At 52.9% G+C, this 19955-nt stretch overlaps 2 protein-coding genes across 2 annotated transcripts; both read right to left on the minus strand.

Annotated features, from left to right (window-relative positions):
* Nucleotides 1-1007: 1007 nt before the first annotated feature.
* Ucp2 (uncoupling protein 2) lies at nt 1008-7250 on the minus strand. The gene is made up of 8 exons (XM_052157557.1): nt 7152-7250; nt 6262-6422; nt 3557-3778; nt 3200-3410; nt 2346-2540; nt 2152-2253; nt 1731-1911; nt 1008-1375 (listed from the first exon to the last, which is right to left on the minus strand). Exons 3-8 carry the CDS (start codon nt 3680-3682, stop codon nt 1261-1263), a joined length of 930 nt encoding a protein of 309 aa, XP_052013517.1. The 5' UTR covers nt 3683-3778; nt 6262-6422; nt 7152-7250; the 3' UTR covers nt 1008-1260.
* Nucleotides 7251-11222: 3972 nt separating this feature from the next.
* On the minus strand, nt 11223-18465 carry Ucp3 (uncoupling protein 3). The gene is made up of 6 exons (XM_052157578.1): nt 18250-18465; nt 17547-17748; nt 17153-17353; nt 16070-16171; nt 15489-15669; nt 11223-12937 (listed from the first exon to the last, which is right to left on the minus strand). The coding sequence occupies exons 1-6, from the start codon at nt 18373-18375 to the stop codon at nt 12823-12825; spliced, it is 927 nt and encodes a 308-aa protein (XP_052013538.1). The 5' UTR covers nt 18376-18465; the 3' UTR covers nt 11223-12822.
* Between the last annotated feature and the right edge of the window lie 1490 nt (nt 18466-19955).

The raw sequence follows: 19955 nt of genomic DNA on the forward strand, positions 1-19955 counted from the left end.
AGGACCCAGCACTGTGTGTCTTATTTAGTTTCTCAGCCGTGACAGGTATGAGATGTCTGAAACGTATAAAGTGGGCTATGGAGACTCGACAGGCCCAGCCCTGTTCTGGGACCTCACCGCTCCTGCTCCTTGAGTAGTCCTGCCTCCCTCTCCTGGCTGAGGAGAGCTGGCTGGAAAGAGGACAAACTGAAACACTCTGACAACCTAAGCGTTGACTAGTCTCCAACCTTGGGAGAAGGTAAGACTCCCAACAGAAAGGCTCTTCAGAGGCCAGGTACTACAGGTGGCTGTAATCCCAGCACTTGGGAAACTCAGGCAGAGTTGTCATGAGTTCTAGACTACACAGTGAGTTCCAGGACAGTTGTGCTACTGTGTGAAACCCTGTCTGTCACAACAAAAAAACCCAAATCCCCACAGGCTGGATGTTTGCCAGGGAGCCCCTTTCAATGGGTCAGACCTGATCTCCCCCCCCCCCCCCCCCCCCCCCCCCCCCCGCCACTCCAGAGCACGGCTGGGGGTGGGGTTATGACTGGGACAGCCTCCCTTGCCCTCTATAGGTCTATGGTTTTGGGAGGTGGGTTGCTATGTATAAAACAGTAAAGCAAGCTCCAAAGAATGGAAGGTTCTGGAGTTTCCCTATATCTCCCAATAAGGTGATGTGTGTGGGGGTGGGGGGTTGGGGGGAGACAGGGATACTTATCTGCAGATCTACAGGCCTGGCCAGTGGGGTGGGAAAGGCAGCTTTGGAGTGCCAGGTGCTGAGTTACAGCTTACATGGTACTCAGGAAATGGCAGGGGGGGCAAAGGCTGCACTGCCCCTGGCTGTGCCACTGATCTCTGGAGCCTACGCTGGGTCTGGAAGACCCTCCAGCCCCCCTCAGATGCTACAGGTGGAATGTGGGTCACATCCCTTTTTAAAGTCACTGGGGTCCTCACCTGCCTGCCAAGGTACTGAAAAGGTCCCTTGGACCAAGACCTCGATAAAGAGATGTGAGAAAGAAGACACCAACGTTGAGCTTGCTTTATGGGTGAGGGCAGGCTGCGCTGGGCTGGAGATGAGGACAATGATTTGGGCTTAACTGTAGAAAGGACTGAGGGCTCAGGGTCTGGTGGCAGGCCTCCTCACCATGGGGTCATCGTACAGAGGCACTGGGAGAAGAGGTGGGAAGGGGGTCGGGGAGCAGGGAATGGGAAGAGATCGGGGCGGGGCGAAGGTAAGGGCAGGGAGGGGAGCAGGGTCCCGTCAGCAGCTGGAGAGGCTCAGAAAGGCGCCTCCCGGGACTCATAGGCAGCCATTAGGGCTCTTTTGAGCTGCTCATAGGTGACAAACATTACTACGTTCCAGGATCCCAAGCGGAGGAAGGAAGGCATGAACCTAGAGAGAGCAAACACAAGTCACGGAGGCCCCTCCATCACCTGCTTCTACCACTGGGCTCATCCGCCCACCCAGCCCATGGACTCCGCCTCGAGGAGGCCGAGGATCTGGTGAAGGGCCCCATGGCCATGTGGCCTAGAGCAAGAATCCCGAGTACCCAGCTCCCTACTTGTGCTGTGCTGGGGAGTAGAGCGCAGTGTCTCCAAGCTAAGCAAGTACTCCACCCCGGAGCCACCCTCCCCCCACCCTCCAGTCTGAATCCCCATCTTAACTTCTAAAGCACAGAGGTGACAGCAACTCATTTGGCTGCATCTCACTTCTCTCCCTGGAGTCAGTGAGGGGACCCGAGGCTCACCCCTTGTAGAAGGCTCGGGGCCCCTCCTTCTGGAGCATGGTAAGGGCACAGTGGCCTGCGCTGCGGTACTGGCCCAAGGCAGAGTTCATGTATCTTGTCTTGACAACATCAACTGGGGAGGCGATGACGGTGGTGCAGAAGCCTGCCCCGAAGGCAGAGGTGAAGTGGCAGGGGAGGTCATCTGCAGGGAAGCAGCAGGGAAGGCTGTCAGCTCCCCGGCCAACGTCCCGCCACAGCAGCAGTCAATCTCTTAGGGGGATTGTCAGTCTAGTGTGTTTATGTGCAAAGTGGGGTTTTTATCATGCTGGGTTTGAATGGTCAGAAATATAACCTCTAAAAACATAAGACAAGCAGGATAAAAAGATGTGGTGTTTAGGCAACTAGACCCACCCCCTACCAGCTTGTAGTGGCTCTAACATACCTGTCATGAGGTTGGCTTTCAGGAGAGTATCTTTGATGATGTCATAGGTCACCAGCTCAGCACAGTTGACAATAGCATTACGGGCAACATTGGGAGAGGTCCCTGTAGAAAAGAGAACTTGTGTGAGCCCAGGGCATGGGGGGGGGGGGGGGGGACAGGGTGGAAGGGAGAAAAAGCGACCAGCTAGCACATACCTTTCCAGAGGCCCCGGATCCCTTCCTCTCGTGCGATGGTCTTGTAGGCCTCAACAGTGCTCTGGTATCTCCGACCGCCACTAGCCCGGGCCTGAGCCTGGAAGCGGACCTTCACCACATCTGTAGGTTGGGCCACAGCCACGGCCAGGGCACCTGTGGTGCTACCTGCCAGGAGGCGGCTCCCGATGCCTGCATCTGTGGGTGGGGGTGGGGGTGGGGGATGTTAGCGGCCAGCAGGCTTGCGCTCATGTGCACCATGCCCCCGGAAGAGGATCTAGGCCACTCTAGCTCTATGAAGTCCTTGCAGGGTTATAACCAGGATGTAACACCAAATGGAGCCAGTGCTTTCTCACACAAATGTCTTCACTTAGGCTACTCAGCAGCCTTGGGAAATCAGGGTCAGTTCCATTTATCAAGTGTGAAACAAAAGACGGGGCGGAGTGACTTTTCCTAGTAGAACTGGACTCCAGAGGCAGGTTCCAAGCCCAGCTCTACTCCCTGGAGTGTGAACCTGGGGACGGCATCCATTGTGACTCACACTTAATGCCAGCACTTGGAAGGATGAGGGGGGTAGAGCTGTGTGAACTCTGGGCCAGCCAGAGCTGCAAGGTGAGACTCCGGTCTCAAGCCCCTCCCGTATTTCAAGCTATCTGTGAGCCAGGAGGCCACCTACCACCATGATGGTTTTGAAGACCATCATGGGTTCACACCCTGCTTGGAGACAGCCCTGGTGCTCAGCTAACAGGAATCAGGGTCCAGCTCTGATCCTCCCTGGGGTCTTGGGAAGCCTAAAGCAGCCACTGAGCTGTACAAACTAAGGTCAGCCATCTGCTGTGCCCTAGCCGCATACTCACGCTCTGAGCCCTTGGTGTAGAATTGCTTCACGGAGTCGTAGAGGCCAATGCGGACGGAGGCGAAGCTCATCTGGCGCTGCAGGCCGGCGACCAACCCATTGTAGAGGCTGCGTGGGCCCTCTGTGCGCACCATGGTTACGATGGTGCCCAGCACACCTCGGTACTGGGCGCTGGCTGCGCTGCGCACCAGCCCTTGACTCTCTCCTTGGATCTGTAAGGCCAAGATGGGGTGGTGGTTATGAGTACGAAGGCGGCTCTGTTGGTCTCCCGCCAGCCCCAGGCTTCTCATCATTTCTGTGGAGTCTAACCCAGGGAGGGAGCAGACTAGACAACATCAGGACCTCACTTCATCCTTACCTGCAGCCGGACTTTGGCAGTATCGAGAGGGAAAGTGATGAGATCTGCAATGCAGGCAGCTGTCCCGGCCCCCAGGAACTTCACGGTGGCTGTGGGGGGCACATCTGTGGCCTTGAAACCAACCATGATTCTGGCTTGTTGCTACCTCCCAGAAGATGGAGAAAAATTGGAGAAGCGGGGACCTTCAATCGGCAAGACAAGACAGAGGAACTCTGCCGAACTCTAAGCCAAGAAGGAGAAGCCATCAGTATCAGCAGCCCCAGGCCTCCCTCCCCACTCACCACCTACCTACCCCTGCCCAGCCTTCCCTAAAGGCACCAAGCACATCTCAGGGGTCCCAGGGTGAGACCAGAAAGAGCTCCAAAAGCAGTCAAGTAGGGTCTAGGAGGCAACTCCTGCCAAGAAACCGAGGTTCTGTGAAGAGCTTCCTCTTGTTTAGTGTATGGAGCGTGGCTTGGGACCACCTTCGAAGCCACCAACCAGCTCCTGATCTCCTGGCAGAGACTGCATAGAGGAAGGCCACATTCCTGATCTGTCGGACACTCTCAAGGGCTGACTAGGACAAGACTACCAGAGCAGGACCTGGCAGGCAAACCCTCAGGCTTTTGTTCTGGGTTTTAAACAGGAGAGGTTCTGACTGGTATGGAATCATGAAGGGAGAGAAGAGACACGTTGATTAAGTTCATTCTAGTAGTCCTCACACAGCTCAGGCCCTCTGCCACACCAGGTGCAGGCTCACAGAGGGTTGCTGTCCACCACAGCAGGCTTATTGCCAGGTACAGGGAAGGCACCAGGCCAGCCAGGACACCTGCTTGTTTTCCTCCAGGGTAGGGAAATTCTCAGTTATCTGTGGTGCAATGGGAGGTGCAGCCCACAGCTATGCAGAAAAGATACAGGAAACCAAAAGGTCCATTTTGTACTTTGAGCTGGACCTCCACCCTCCTCTCTGCCCTAGGAGGAAGTGAGCCCTGCACCCAGCGGAGGTGGGGAGTGGGGGTGGGGAGGGCGGACTGCTTCTTCCCTAGTTTCACTTCTCTGCTTTCATTGGAGCAACTGCTCTGAGCCCAGCTTGATTGGCTGCCTGTGTTGCTGGGGCTAAGGAGGAAAGCCAAAGCCGGAGGATGTGGCGGTAGTCACCTGTGAACACAGACAACCATGGCAACAAAACAGCTCACCCAGGCTGGGACAAACAGGGACATCAGAGGGACTCACCATGACAACAGACTCAAGGGTGCCTCTGAGAAAAGCCTGATCTCAGTTGGGTTTCATTGAGCCTGGCCCCCTGGGGGCTCAGTGAGACTGGGAGTCAATGTCTAGGTGAAGGTGCTCCCACCGGGGAGTCTTCTCCAGGTTGTGCTCCATACTCTGACTCCACTAAGAACTCCTGAGAGCAGCGGGTGAGGCAGCTGACGGGTGAGGCAGCTGACGTCCCTGACTCCCCATGAGACGGGAGAGCTCAGAACCGTGTCCACAGGCTCCAAAGCTGCTCACTGCCTGTTCTGCCCTGCTGTGCCTCATTTCTCCTGTATGGTTCTTTTTCCCCTCAGTCTCAGATAGGCCCTTCACAACGGAAGGCCTTTCTCACCCATGAAACAGTTCTGGGATGCTTTGAACAGACCTCTAGGCAGCAGTGACACGATGTGTGAATCTAATGCATGTCTTTCTAATTGAGCCAAGTGGTAGGGTGTCGTGAAGCCCAGAAAGATGAGGTCTCAGTTTCTGTCAGATCAAAAACATGTGGCTCAGCCGGGCGGTGGAGGCACACGCCTGTAATCCCAGCACTCTGGGAGGCAGAGGCAGGCGGATTTCTGAGTTCGAGGCCAGCCTGGTCTACAGAGTGAGTTCCAGGACAGCCAGGGTTATACAGAGAAACCCTGTCTCGAAAAAAGCAAATCAAAAACAAAAAACAAAACAAAAAAACCCCCATGTGACTCAGCTGCCTCTGCGAATGCTGCTTAGGGTTTCCACAGGTCAGGTCCTCGAGGGTTGGGTACAGAGGCAAAGATCACCTGAACAGAAAGCTCCTACTGTGATTACAACCCAGGCCTAGAAGAGAATCTTGTTAGGCATGGTCTGCATACAGAGCTCCAGGGCAGCCAAAGATGCACCCTGAGATCCTGACCCAAACTAACAACAAAAATGGAACCCATTTTACAGGACCAGACAACCACTGTAGGCAAAAAAAACCCTAAACACCCAATTTCTAATCTCATTTACAGAGAGATGTGAAAAGCTAGGACAGAAGAAGGAAGAAGAAGGAGGAGGAGGAGGAGGAAGAAGAAGAAGCTAGAATGGAAGTTCAGACCAGCAAGATGGCTCAGTGGGTAAAAGTGTTCGTCACTGAGTCTGAGGACCTGAGTTTGATCCCCGGGACACGGATGGTAGGAGGCATGAGTTGTCTTCTGACCTTCATCTGCACCAAGGCACCCACGTGCTTTCACACAAACGCAAGGACACACACACACACACCATAAGCTTCTGTCCCAGCACTGCTGTTGGCTGTCAAGGTGACCTGGAACCAGTTCCCATCACACTTAGATTCTCTCTTTATACACTGGGGTCCGCCATCTTTACGGGCCAGAAGGTGACGGGGATGATGAACGAGCTTGCTGAACCGTGAAGAGCCACTTCTCCACTTACGGGGAGGGAGGAGGGTAATTTTTACCGTCCTGCTGCTACACTAGGCCTTAGCCCAAACTCCTTACCCAGAGGGTGCTCCGAGGTCTCAGCCGAGGCCTCCAGGATCAGGCTTCTCTAAAGGTGTCCCGTTCTTCAAAGCTGCCGGTGGCTATCATGGCCCAGTCCCCTTGAGTTTCCATAGAAAATGGCTGGGAGACGAAACACTTAAAGATCATACTATTGTGTCCTGTGGGTGAGAGGAAGGAAGCCAAGTTTAGAAAGGAAGGTTCTCTTGGCAGGATCGCAGCCCTGCCACTCAAGCCCTTTCAGACAGCCATGCTGGGATGAACCCAACGCTCATTTCTGGCTCACAGCAGCCAGGGTCTAGTGGGAGGCGGACTCAGGAGTCTACTCCCACACGCTGGCTCACTTCCAAACTTGTTTCCCAGACTGTTCTGTAGATAGGCAGCTGTGCTGTGCTGGGGGACACAGCCACTAAACTGTTGAGTGCAGCATTGTGACTATTTGTGTTGGATCAGGATAAGACAGTCCCAGTCTCCCAGTGTCCCCACTCCCGCCTCCCTTATCCCACATAAGATAGTATAACAAAAGCCAACCAAACACCAAGCCTCCTCCAGGCACAAACAACCCTAGAAACAAGAACAGGCTTTAAGGCACATGGCCCACGGCCTCACGGTGACAGTCATTCTGATCTTCGCTGACGTGGAAGATCCCCCTCCCCCACCCGGGTCAGGCTGGGAACATCGTAGCTGTGGGGAAGAAGTAGAGATATGAAGGTTTTAACCTGCGACCAACGGAACGCTAGAGGCAAAGAACAAAGGGATTAATAGGAGGAAAGAAACAGGAAGGATCTAGAAAGGGCAAATTAGGACTCCGGGGAAAGGAAAAGAAAGAGCAAAGACAGATGGAGTGGGAGAGAGCAGGTGTGGCCAGCGAAAGGTTGAGGCGCGCTCACCGGACCGCAGGAGAACACCGGAGTGCAGACGGCTGTGTTCGACGGCAGGAGAGTGGTGGCTGCCCAGGGAGCTCTCGATCCAACGACACCGCGGGTGGGGCTGACAGTGGCTGTGAACCCGCGCCTGAGGAACTTAAGTCTAGCGGGCGTGGTTGGGGCGTGGCGTGACAAGGCGGAACCAGGGCGGCCCACGCCCCTGGTGAGGAGGGGTTTCCATCTGTGGTTGCCTGAAACCCCTCGGTCTCCCCAAGAGGCTTCCCGTCTCAGACCTTCCCCCTGTTTTCCCCGGGCGGACAATCTCTTTGTGAGGACAGCCGAGTGCTCTGGCTCGCGACTCCCTACCCCTCCACGCCTCCCCTCCCCCGCCCTGCAAGCCACCTGCAGACTGGGCGGAGCGCGGGCTTCGGGGACCGGAACCAGCCCGGGCGTGGTGGCGGGGCAAGGCTGGCGCTCCCGCCTTCTGCGCTCGGGGTCAGGTCCCTGGGGACACGGGCACATAACGGCTGGGGTGGGGCGAGGACACCTGGCCACACCGCTCCTCTGCACCGAGTGCAGCCAGGCTGGCGCCCGGCAAGGGAGAGGGCAGCGCCGAGCCTCGCCTGCTGCACTCCAGGCCAGCGTGGACAAACTCAGCAGGTGGACGGGACCTCAGCGAGATCACCGCCACGTAGTGTGGCCGACCTGAAAGCAATACTTGGGCCCTGTGTCGGGGACTAACATGCCTTGTAGGGATAGGAAGCAGGCCTCAATTTGCCTCTGGACTGTGTCCCTGCTTTGGTACTCCCCGTCGGGGTTCTTCTTTTGTTTTTATCCTAGTCCGCCCCAGAGTTTTAAGAGATTAGATCAGGGTGTGGAACTTTTTGCTTGCTAAGAACTGGGCGCCCAAGAGCAGGAAGCCAGGGACCAAGGGCCCGAATATACTATAATAGAAGCTCAAGAGGTTTGCATTGCTGTGGAAAGTGCGGTGGGAGGAGGGGGTTGGGTGAAGGTTTGTAGAAAGCAATTACTATGCATCAAGTAGGCGGCGGGGGCACGTAGTATAATCTTTCCAGGTCATCGTTAACCATAATTTTCCAGAACAAGAAAATGTGAGAGGCCCCAGACCTTCATGGGACCCCAGACCTTAGCACAGACTCCATGATGGAAGTACCCTTCAAGCTGTAAAACTCAGCACACAGACAGAACCATCAATGTCCATAGTTCTGGGAGAGTCTCTAAATGTATTTAGACTTTGCCTTTTGGCTTCTGGAGTTCCACTCCTGGCTAACTTTTTTTGTTAATTGAAGTATGTTAACCTAAAACATGGGTTTTGTGCTTAATAGCTTACCGAGAAGGATCCTGAGCAGCCAGTGTAGCTTTATTAGCCAGCTGGCTTACTTTAAACAAGAGGAGATAAAATACCATGGGTGCTGGGAACTGAACTCAGAGTCCCCGCAGGAGCACTGCAGGCTCTAACTGCTAAGCCGACTCTCCAGCCCCTGGATTTCTTTGGAATGACTGGATGGGCACATGAGGGCTGCTGGGGTCCGGGAACTCAGGACTCCCACCCCTGGGTGGGCCTCTGTGGGTGAGTTCACATCAGTCCCTGGAGGCGGAAGTTGATGCTAGGACTACAAGGGTACAGAGTCTTCGGAGTGACTTTAGGTAAACTGCTTCAACCTCCTCTTTAAGTGGGCAGAGGGTGGAGCTCAGACCGTGGCAGGCTTGCCCAGCACAAAACGCTGAGTTTGACTCTGAGAACAAAACAGCAAGCTGAAGAACTCAGGAGGGAAGCCTGGTGTTCTGCCCAAAGGCCTTCAGACTATTCATCAATCTTCCCTCCTCTGAAAGGCTGCACTCAAAAGTTTCCGGCAGGCTGGGTGATAACACTCCTGGAGTCTCAGTACTTGGAGGGTCAGAGGCAGGCAGATCAAGGGCATCCTCTGATGCCTAGTAAATTCAGGCCAGCCTGGACTACATCAGACTGAGTCAAAAACTAAACCACACCCAAACCTCCCAGATCTTCTTCTTTTCCCTCCTGCTCCCACCTCCTCCTCTTCTTCATCTGCATAGTCTCCTCTTCTGTTAACACAGAAATTAATATAGAAGACAGTTTCCGGTCCCAGGAACTTCTGAGAGAGAGAGAGAGAGACTGAGAGAGAGAGAGAGAGAGAGAAAGAGAGAGACTGAGAGAGAGAGAGAGAGAGAGACTGAGAGAGACTGAGAGAGAGAGAGAAAGACCAGGCATTTGAGCGATTCACCATGTGTCAGTCAAGTCAAAGGAAAAAGGATCTTCTAAATACAGGTTTTTGGGTTGAAGAGTGACCAAGGGCATTTCTTTTGCTGTCTGCTGTCTATGAAGATGATCTCAGGCGGCTGAGGGAAGTTAGGAGAAGACTGAGCCTGGTGGTCAAGGAGGAAGAAATGACACTGCCAAGCTCCTCCTGTGGGTTTTGTTTGTTTGTAATTTTTTTAGATTTATTTTAATTTTATGTGTATGAGTGTGTGCCTGCCTGTGTATATGTGCACCATACAAGAAAGACAGAGAAAGGGTCAGATTCCTTTGACCTGGCGTTATAGGCGTTTGTGAGCTGCCCACCAGGTAGGTTCTGGGAATCAAACTCTGGTCCTCTGCGTGAGCAGAGAGTGTTCTTAACCATGGAGCCACCGCTCTGGCAACCCCCAAGATGTTTTCTGATCATCCTTCACATGCTAGTGGGGCAGCTGTTGTGACAGCTAAAGTTAAGTTTCAAGTTTTAATTATTGGGACTAAGAGATCTGTGAAACAAAAATGCCTGTAACCTGTAAGCCTCCTGCCTAAGGGCAGATACTTCCTGAAATGCTAGAGGCAATTATTAATGTTTTTGCATCCCCTAAACAATTTTGTTTGACCCAACTGCACCTACCGAATGTGCTGGGTCACATGGAGGAGGGCAGTATGTAAGCAGGAAATATCTATGCCTGCCCCTGATCAGACCTGGTGGGGCAAGTGATGACCTTATGGGTTTGCTCTTTTTTTTTTAATTCTTTTTTTAAAAAATATTTATTTATTTATTATATGTAAGTACACTGTAGTTGTCTTCAGACACTCCAGAACAGGAAATCAGATCTCATTACAGATGGTTGTGAGCCACCATGTGGGTACAGGGATTTGAACTCAGGACCTTTGGGAAAGCAGTCAGTGCTCTTAACCCCTGAGCCATCTCTCCAGCCCCCATGGGTTTGCTCTTTTAAGCCTCTGCAAAATGTCACTCACGGGGCTAAAGAGAAGGCTCAGCGGTTAAGAACACTGACTGTTCTTCCGAAGGTCCTGAGTTCAAATCCCAGCAACCACATGGTGGCTCACAACCATCTGTAATGAGATTTGATGCTCTTTTTCTGGTGTGTCTGAAGATAGCTACAGTGTACTTGCATATAATTAATAAATCTTAGAAAAAATGTCACTCATCACCATTTTTCTGAGAACCCAGGAATGGACTTTGTCAGAGTCCATCATTCTGACCAGGACTTAATTAACTTGCTTCAAATTTGGCTCAAAATTATGGCAACGGTCTTATTCTCGCCTGGCAGGATTAACAGTGTGACACCTCCTCTGGGAAGACATTGGGAAGCAAGGGCTTTCAGTGGCTAGGTGTAGCAAAGTGACTCGGGACAGGCTTGGAACCAGTTCCCTTTCCTCCTTTCTCCTCCTCCTCCCCTCCCCCCCTCCTCTTCCTCTCCTTTTCAAGACTGGCTCTCAGGTGTCTCAGGCTGACCTTGCACTTACTGTTTAGCCTAGGTTGAACCATAAACTCCTGGTCCGCCTTCCTCTATGTCCTGAGTGCTGGGATCACAGGTGAGCATTACCATGTCTGGTGTCCCGGGTGTTAAGGATCACACTCAGGGCTCCGAGTGTGCGGTGTAAGCACTCTGCTGGATGAGCTACATCTCCAGCCTGGAGCCCCTTCTGACTTTCATCAGAGCCAACAACCTCCTAAGAAGCAGGAAAAGACACTGTATGTCACACGGATGGCGGTGTAAGACAGTTTGAAAGGTGTGCACTGTCTTAGCAACTTTTCTGTTGCTGCGGTGAAGCACGATGACCAAGACAACTTACAGAAGGAAGGTTTATTTGGGATAAAGTGCATCGGGCTGAGGAGGCCGGGCAGCAGACAGGCCTGGCGACCGGAGCGGCCAGTAAGAACTCACATCTCAAAACCAACAACCAGAGAAACTGGGAGTGTCGTGAATCTTTGAGTTCTCCAAGCCAGTTCCCAGTGACACACTTCTTCCAAAAAAGGCCACATCTTCTAAGCCTCCTCAAACAACCACCAAAAACTGGGGACCAAGCATTCAAGTGTCTGAGACATATGGGAACATAAGGGGGACATCTCATCCAAACCTCCACATTCAGTAAATCTTTTTATTTTCCTTTTTTACGTTTGTTTCCGTCTTTATCGTGTTTGTACATATGTCCAGTCATGTGAATAGGGTGCTCAAATGGAGGTCAGAAGACAATTTGCAAGAGTCTGTTCTGTCCTCCCACTATGTGGGTCCCAGGAATTGACCCCACTGAGCTGTTTCGTTGCCAGATGTGCAGTTTTAAGCTTGGAAGTTGGTCCTGTTCTTCACCCTCCCTTTTGCAGATGGAAGGCTGAAGGCTTAACAGGTAGAGCAAAGACTGCATCCAAAGTGTGGGCGGGCAGAGCTGGTCGGGGCCCGGTGGCAGTAGAACCCTGAGATGAGAAAATCCCCAAGAGAGAGAAGGCAGAAGAGCAGTGGTGCTCGTTCTTGCCCTTAAGGTGGAAATTCTTTTCCTGAGTCCTAACAATTCCCTAAAGTTTCTGAGTCCTGCTACTCTGGACTGATGGACAAGCACTGCCCTGCCCCCCAGCGCTTAGACGTTACTAGGCAGCAGGTCCCCATGGCTTCAGTCACCTATGGCCCTTAGCAAGCAGTCCAGGTGTTCATGGCCTCACCACTACAAACTGCATTGTCCTCAAACTTCTTCTATGGATAGAATCTCTCCTAAAACATTGTCCTCATGTTTATATTTGTAGACGACGGGCGTTGTTAGAAAGTGCTTCCATGCCTGCTTCGCTTTCTATCTTCCCAACACCCTGATGAGGCAGACAGGGAAGGACTGTTATCCACTGAATACGCTCCATCCTCGTGTCGTCAGTGGGCCCAGCACGACTCACTCGTACACGGTCAATGTGTTCTTTTTCCTTTCTCATTTTCTCCAGAATCCTGATAGAGTCCACTTGGCAGACTCCTTACGGAGGGGTGGAGTCACCTGGTGACTGGGAAGGCTGCAGTCACAGCTTTGTGCTGGAGCTGAAGGGTCTCTCCTACCATTTTGTTTGATTCAAGGACAACACAGTGGGCTGATCTTCCCAGTGTCTGTGGCCTTTCCTGATTATTATGCATCATTCAATCCTACTTTTCAAGGGAGTTGACTCTGGTTTTCTTTGCTGTCTCTTGCCTAAATGTTAGGCATCCAACCAGATGGGTTTTAAAAATTAATATAATTTATTTCCCATCAGGTCAGTGCAAAACAATGGTGTTTTAGGACAAAATGCGGAAACCAAAACTCTCCTCCTCTTTTAGTTCAGTTTCTCAAGTGAGCAACAGTGCAGGGTTCTGTACCGCGTGTGGGCCCGCGTCCCCAGGGCAGAGAGGCTTGTCCGTCCAGGTGGCCTGCTTGCCTTGTTCAAAACGGGGATTCCCGCAGAACCTGGACTTTCATCAAGGCCCGCTTCAGCTGCTCGTAGGTTACAAACATCATCACATTCCAAGCTCCCAAGCGCAGAAAGGAGGGCACAAATCTGAGGAGAGAAACAGTATCACGTGAGCAGGAACAGGTTAGGAGTCACAAGCTCACCTGCGATGCTGTCCCCAGGCTGAAGCTGCTTGTCACAAGTCATTTCTGAGATCTATTTCATCTCTGGTCTCTCTACTGAGGGGATTTTGGCAGAAGTTGGGATCAGAAAAGGAGAGCAAACGTGTTAAGGCAGGTTCCTGTGTAGGAAGCTAATTCTCCCGTCTGTGTGCTCACACTGCTGCCTGCCAGAGCCTTTGCTAGACACTGAGGCCAGAGAAGCTGAGTGACTCAAACCACGAGGCTGCTAAATCCCACCCGTAGGCTGAGACACGCTGCCTGGCCCATCTCAGCCCGTGCTAGCGATGGGCTATGGGCTCCACTGCATTCAGATTCCCACCCAGAGAAGGCCCAGGCTAGGAGCCGAGAAGTGGATGGTGGGCAGGGAGGAGGGAGTATGACCTCAGATTCCTCAGCTTACCTCCAGAAAGCACTCTGGGCTTCCGCCTTGGGAGGGAGTGTGTACCTGTCTGTGCTTCTCAGAGGAAGGGAGGAGCATGGTCCCTCATCTCAGCTACTCTCTAATTGCTCTGGCCCCTTGATTCCTGCCCGACTCAGCAGGATTACCCGCATACTCTGAGGATGCCAGGCCCTCTCCTGTCTCTTTAAGCAGGTGGCTTTTTCTTTAGCTTGGACTATTCCTTATCTTTTTCTGGCCTGGAGGTGGCTCCTCACACTGCAGGACTCAGCCGGGTGTGGCAGCCATTGCTGTGACCTTTTCTTCTGTGGGGAGCGTATGAGATAGAGCCTTACTATGTAGCTCTGGCAGTGTGTGAAGTCAAGGCAACACCCCTGCCTCAGCCTCCACTCCTAACTTGTCACGGCTCTTCTTAAACCTTCACAAGGACTGTGGCATTGTATCTAAACTCTGGAGTCTGGTCAAACCTGGGCTAAACTCCCAGCTCCCCCAGCTTCAGGTGACTCGTCTTGAAAGTGAGGGCAATAAAAGCTGGCATCTGACATATCCCTGTGGTCCTGGTACTTGAGAAATGGGGGCCTGGAGATCAGGAGTTCAAGACCAGTCTGAGCAACCTGAAACCTTGTTTCAAAGAATCTAAAATAAAATAAGAGTGTGGAGCAATATCGCCTTTACACGGTAGCCACATGGTTAGCTGAGTCAGTGGGGGACAGCCCCTAGCACTGCTCCTAATGTCAACTAATTATCTGGGACTCTTTGAGATAGGCATAGGCTAGAGCCTGGCACACAGTAAACTGAGGCACTAGCTGAAGACACTGAGCCAAGCAGTGTCAGGTGACACGTTAAGTATGTTATTCCCAGATAGAGAATCTCCAGTGTCTTTTCTTTGTTAGGTTCAACTTAACATCACACACCAGAAAATACCTGCTAAAGGCCCTGAGGTGGGTGCCCAGCAAAGACCTTCCCACTGGGACCCTCAGCACCGCAGTGGGTGTGGCCTCAGCGTCAGAGCTGTGCCATTTTGTGATCTTGGACAAGTTACAATTTTGAAGTGCAGTGTGGGAGCTACTACCCAGTTCAGAGGATTGTTGGGACCTACGACGTATATAAAGTACCCAGCATAAGGCTCAGTGTGGTTCCTTGGCTTTCAGGACGCTTGTGAGGAACCCACACGACTGAGTGCTTGCCCTGTGTTCGGATCTTCAGATGATAAAAGATGGATGAGCCATGAGCCTCAGCTCCAGGGGCTTGGGAACTAGCGTGTGGATGAACTTAACTCTGTCAGTGGGTCACATGGTGCGCTGAGGCTCATGGGAGGAGGAAAACCTTACAGGTGACAGTGTGAGGGAGGAGTTGGCACTGGGACTAGTCTACAAAGGTGGCTGAGATTTAGATTGTGCAGGTGTTGGGATCCCAGTGGGCTACGATGCTGCAGCAAAGGAGGGATGCCCGTGGTCTGAACTGACCCCTGGAGCCCAGGTAAAGGTGGAGGGAGGGAACCAACCTCACAGAGTTGTCCTCTGTCCCCCACATGTGCTGCAGCAAGGTACCCAGGCACATATCACACACACACACACACACACACACACACACACACACACACATACACGCACGCGCACACACATACACAGACACACAAACACTAATGATTATGGTGACAATGGTAAGTTTTTAAAGGACAGGCCTTCCATGCAAAGGCACAGGAACCCTGAGTGTTGCTGTAGTGATGTGGTGTTTGGCTGTGAGTGTGGTGGAGAATGGTCAGGGCAGCAGGTGGGAAAAGCCTCTTCTGCCCAAAACATTTGAAGACAAATAATAATTTTACCTAGCCTAGGCCGATTTTTCCCTTAGTAAGGCTTCTGTTGTAAGTACTTGGGATGGTGTGTGCCTACGACGCAGTGTTCAGAGGCAGAGGCAGGAGGATTGGATGTCAAGGTCACTGATGGCTACTTAGTGAGTTCTAGGCCAGCCTGAAATTCATGAGACTCAGTCAGAGAGAAAGAAAAAGGCGGAGAAGAAGGGAAGAGAAGGCAAGAAGAGCAAGAACCCGAGTTTTCTGGAGGCAGAGGTGCCAGCTTACCCCTTGTAGAAGGCCGTGGGGCCCTCCTGGGCCACCATCCTCAGCATGCAGTGCAGAGGGCTGCGGTACCTGCCTGGGGGCGCGTTCATGTATCGGGTCTTTACAACATCCACTGGGGAGGCCACCACCGTGGCACAGAAGCCAGCTCCAAAGGCAGACACAAAGTGGCAGGGGAAGTTGTCTGTAGAGGGAGGGGGAAGGACAGATTCCGGGGACGAAGTGTGAGTGCTTGCTGTGCAGATGTGGTCACCGTGTCTGCTTGCTGTGCAGATGTGGCCACTGTGTCTGCTTGCTGTGCAGATGTGGCCACTGTGTCTGCAGAGTGACCTTGGCCTTCTGGAGCACAGTGCTCAAGGCTGAGCTCTTGGTTCATCCAGAACTCAGCAGCTCTAAGTCAGTAGGCAAGTGGCTGTCACAGATACATTGAGTCTGGTGCTGGCCCTCGAACCCAGGGCTCTGCTCTTGCCTAGGCCTCTTTCCTCTTCCCAACCCTGAACTGAGCATGGCTCCCCTCTCTCTCTCTTCAGGGTCCCCGATGCCTCTGGGGGGCCACTCGCTCCTGTTTCCCTACCCAGTCTCACCAGTGAACAGGTGGGAGTCCAGCAGCTTCTCCTTGATGATGTCATAGGTCACCATCTCAGCACAGTTGACAATGGCATTTCTTGTGATGTTGGGCCAAGTCCCTGTTAGGAAGGCAGGGGGACTGATGAATGCCACGCTCCCACTCGGGTGCAGTGTCCTATCGTAATGGTCTCGGCCAGGGGACCGTACCTCAGCCACAGGTGCCACTTTACCTTCTGGAGTTATCAGCTTTAACCACCCCCCCACCCCCGCATCTTCACAAACAGACACTGGGGTTTAGCTACACGCGTGGAGCATAATTTGCACTCTCTGTCAAAATTTCAACACGCCTCCCTCAGACCCAGGAGGAGGGAAGGAGGAGGGAGGCTGGGCCCCAGGACAGTGACAGATATACGGCAGGGCCCTAGGAGGCTGGTTTCACTGAGAAGAGGACAGGCTGGGTATGGGTGGGAAACCAGCGAGGGAATGCCCTGGCAGCTCTGTGCCTGAGGTGTCCTGCCCTTAAACATCACAAGGCCATTTGTCTCCTGCGAGGGATCATGGGAATGGTAGACCAAGTGACTGAGGGATTCTGGCATTTGCCAAGGGCTGAATACATAGGGAGCTCTATAGGCTTCACCCCAGGGAAGTCTCATCACTTGTCTTACCACAACCGGCTCTGCTCCTTCATGCCTCTCTTTTTGTTCTCTGTCCTCTGAGGCCCTCCATCCTTCTAGCTCCACACCTTGGCCTTTGAGACCAGGTACTTTTTGGAGCCAGCACGGCCTTGGGCCTTTCCGCCTCCTGCCTGCGTTCTGGCCCCCTGCCTACGGCATACGCTACATTGGCCTCCTCAGATGCTCAGAAATAAATCCTTGAGGAGTGAATGTCTGTGTTCATTTCTCACTTTGTCCGAGGGAGGCCTGTGCAAGTGATGACTGGTAAGTTGGACACTATCTGACATCCTGTGGCCAGTGTGTGGTGTATTGTATTTGGAGTGTTTTCATGATGTTGACGCATGCTTTGGGAAGTCCTCCCTTTTGGATTCCCTCTTGTCTCAGCCCTCAGGGAGGAAAAGCTCTGCTCTAGAGTGCCAAGCTTACCTTTCCATAGGCCCCTGACTCCTTCCTCTCTGGCGATGGTTCTGTAGGCATCCATAGTCCCTCTGTATTTCCTCTCTCCTCCAGTTCCCAGGCGTACCATGGCTTGAAATCGGACCTTCACCACATCCGTGGGCTGGGCGCAGGTCACAGCCATGGCTCCTGTGGTGCAGCCTGCCAGAATCCTGATGGCGACGCTAGAGTCTGGGGCAGGCAGAGAGAACCAGGAGTCTCTGACACTGTCAGAGTCTCACCAGTGTCTGTCATCAGCTTGCCCCTCCCCTGCTCTGCTCGGTGGACAACTCCATGTCCTTGACCCACACTCAGCTGATAACCAAGTTTCCCACCCCTGGGTGTCCACGGGTGTCCCTCGGTGTCCTCGGGTGCTGGCACTCACGGTCCGCTCCCTTGGGGGTGTAGAATTGCTTGACAGAGTCGTAGAGGCCAATTCGAATGGAGGCAAAGCTCATCTGGCGGTGCAGTCCAGCGACCAGTCCGCTGTAGGGACTGCGGGGACCCTCCGTGCGCACCATAGTCAGGATGGTACCCAGCACGCCGCGGTACTGCACGCTCTGCGCCCCTGGGTTCTCCCCCTGTATCTGGGGATAAGAACAGGGCCCGAGGAGTTGATGGGCGGCGGGGAGGGCAGGGCTGTGTGTGCAGGACGCCTGTAGGGTCTTGTAACTAGCATGGGTATCAAATCAGGGTGAAAATGGCAGTGTGCAGCGCGCTGCGGTTCACAAAGCAGCTCTCGTTCGGTGTGGCATCTCGGCTCACCCACACCAGAGGGGCCGGTTTGCTTTCCCTGTCTTATCAAACATGGTTAGAGGTTCACTCACGCTCACACCGTTACTTCCTTACCTTTATTTTCCACTTTATGGTTTACAAAGCAGGGCTAAGCAGTAAAGAGCCCTGTCACCCCATGTCAAGGCATTTGGATTGTTTGGTCACGAGGGATGGTGGTGGGGACCAAGGGCCGTGTAGGGGGCGGCCTTCCCTCAGCTCTGTGTGAGGAAGAGCACGTTGGCACATGGGCTGCTGCTGTGTAGACGCAGCCCCTTCGTCCTCGTGGATCACAACCACTGTCCAAAAGCACCCACCTGCAGGCGGACCTTGGCGGTGTCCAGGGGGAAGGTGAGGAGGTCAGCAAAGCAGGCGGCGGTGCCGGCCCCCAGGAACTTCACAACTGTGGTGGGAGGCACCTCTGATGGCTGAAGTCCAACCATGGTCCCGGAGGATGGGCCTGGGTCCTGTGCTGCCTCCTGAGGTTCAAGGAGAGAGGTGGCCCTGGCAATCCTTTGTTCGGTTCAGGGAGGAAGCTGCAGGAGATAGACCAGGGGAACAGATGGAGTCCGGGCTGTTTGGCTCTGTCCCATTTCCAGGGACCCACAGCGCTCTGAAGGGGCTTCACAAAGTGAGAGGCCCGGGTACGCTCACATTTAACCTGCCTACATTTGGTTTATATACTGAGGTCATTTCTCATCTCTCACACATAACAATCCCTGTCACCTCTGCACAGTGTTAAGGGGGGAGCAGATAAGGCCTGTGGTGTCACCACTGAATGTCTGAGAAGCTTAGATCCTGGCAGGCAGCAGGCCTGGCCCTGACTGTGTTCTCCCAGGGTTCGATGCCTCCTCACTCACTGGTCAAGTCCTCTGAGGTGAGTGCTTCATGTCTCTTTCCCAAACACGGGGAACATTCCTTGTGACTCCAGAAGACACTCATTCATCCTAGGTGAGGCCATATCCCTTAAAGGTATGTCTGAATATACACCACTACTGAGGTAGGGATTGGATTTAGGGCCTAGGGTAAGGCAAACCCTTATATTTTTTTGAGACAAAAATTATTTATTATTTATTATCTCTTATTTATTATTTTTTTGAGACAAAAATTTCATTAAATTTCCCAGGCTGAGCCAGGCGATGGTGGCGCACGCCTTTAATCCCAGCACTTGGGGAGGCAGAGGCAGGCAGATTTCTGAGTTCAAGGCCAGCCTGGTCTACAGAGTGACTTCCAGGACAGCCAGGGCTACACAGAGAAACCCTGTCTCAACAAAAAAAAAAAAAAAAAAATTTCCCAGGCCAGCCTTGAAATCATCCAGCGCCAGTCTCTCGAATGCTGGGATTGTATGTATGCCTGCACTGCGGGCCTGGTCTCCATATACCTTCCTCTGTATGAGAAGCAGAATTCTCCTCAGTGCCTGTTGTGCCCATCTATGTAAGGCTTCCTGATTGGCGGTGTGTTGGTGGGACTGGGCCTTAGTACTCTGCTGCCCTCCATTTCCCAAAGGGTCTGAGGTTGGTGGACTGACATATGAATGCTTCTGCTATCTGGGGAGGTTTATGGCTATGCTGCCTGGCTTGGATCATGCACTCTCTTGAGTCACTGAGGAGACTCTTAGCTGAAGACAGAATCAGTCTTTTTGTTTGTTTGTTTTGGTTTTTTGGATTTGGTTTTCCTCGAACTCAGAAATCTGCCTGCCTCTGCCTCCCAGAGTGCTGGGATTACAGGTGTGCGCCACCACTGCCGGGCTAGAATCAGTCTTATGGCAAGGCAATACACAAACAATGCCAGGGCAGACATGTGCTTTTGTGTGTGTGTGTGTGTGTGTGTGTGTGTCTGTCTGTCTGTCTCTCTCTCTGTGTGTGTGTCTGTCTCTGTGTGTGTCTGTCTGTCTGTCTCTGTGTGTGTGTCTGTCTCTGTGTGTGTGTGTCTGTGTGTGTGTGTCTGTCTGTCTGTTTATCTGTGTGTATGTGTGTCGACATGTGCACTTTTTGCTGGTTACCCAGGGATCGGTTGATGTGAA

This window comes from Apodemus sylvaticus, chromosome 1 (assembly GCF_947179515.1).
Source record: "Apodemus sylvaticus chromosome 1, mApoSyl1.1, whole genome shotgun sequence".
NCBI classification, from domain to species: domain Eukaryota; kingdom Metazoa; phylum Chordata; class Mammalia; order Rodentia; family Muridae; genus Apodemus; species Apodemus sylvaticus.

What these genes read in the sequence shown, in the direction of transcription:
- Ucp2 (XM_052157557.1), bottom strand. Translation starts at nt 3,682, where the DNA reads ATGGTTGGTTTCAAGGCCACAGATGTGCCCCCCACAGCCACCGTGAAG. An exon ending in GATCCGGGGCCTCTGGAAAG is followed by an intron (nt 2,254 to 2,345) that starts GTATGTGCTAGC and finishes TCTTTTCTACAG; the next exon opens with GGACCTCTCCCAATGTTGCC. An exon ending in CCCCGAGCCTTCTACAAGGG is followed by an intron (nt 1,376 to 1,730) that starts GTGAGCCTCGGG and finishes TGCTCTCTCTAG; the next exon opens with GTTCATGCCTTCCTTCCTCC.
- Ucp3 (XM_052157578.1), bottom strand. Translation starts at nt 18,375, where the DNA reads ATGGTTGGACTTCAGCCATCAGAGGTGCCTCCCACCACAGTTGTGAAG. An exon ending in AGTCAGGGGCCTATGGAAAG is followed by an intron (nt 16,172 to 17,152) that starts GTAAGCTTGGCA and finishes CCTTCCTAACAG; the next exon opens with GGACTTGGCCCAACATCACA. An exon ending in CCCACGGCCTTCTACAAGGG is followed by an intron (nt 12,938 to 15,488) that starts GTAAGCTGGCAC and finishes TTCTCTCCTCAG; the next exon opens with ATTTGTGCCCTCCTTTCTGC.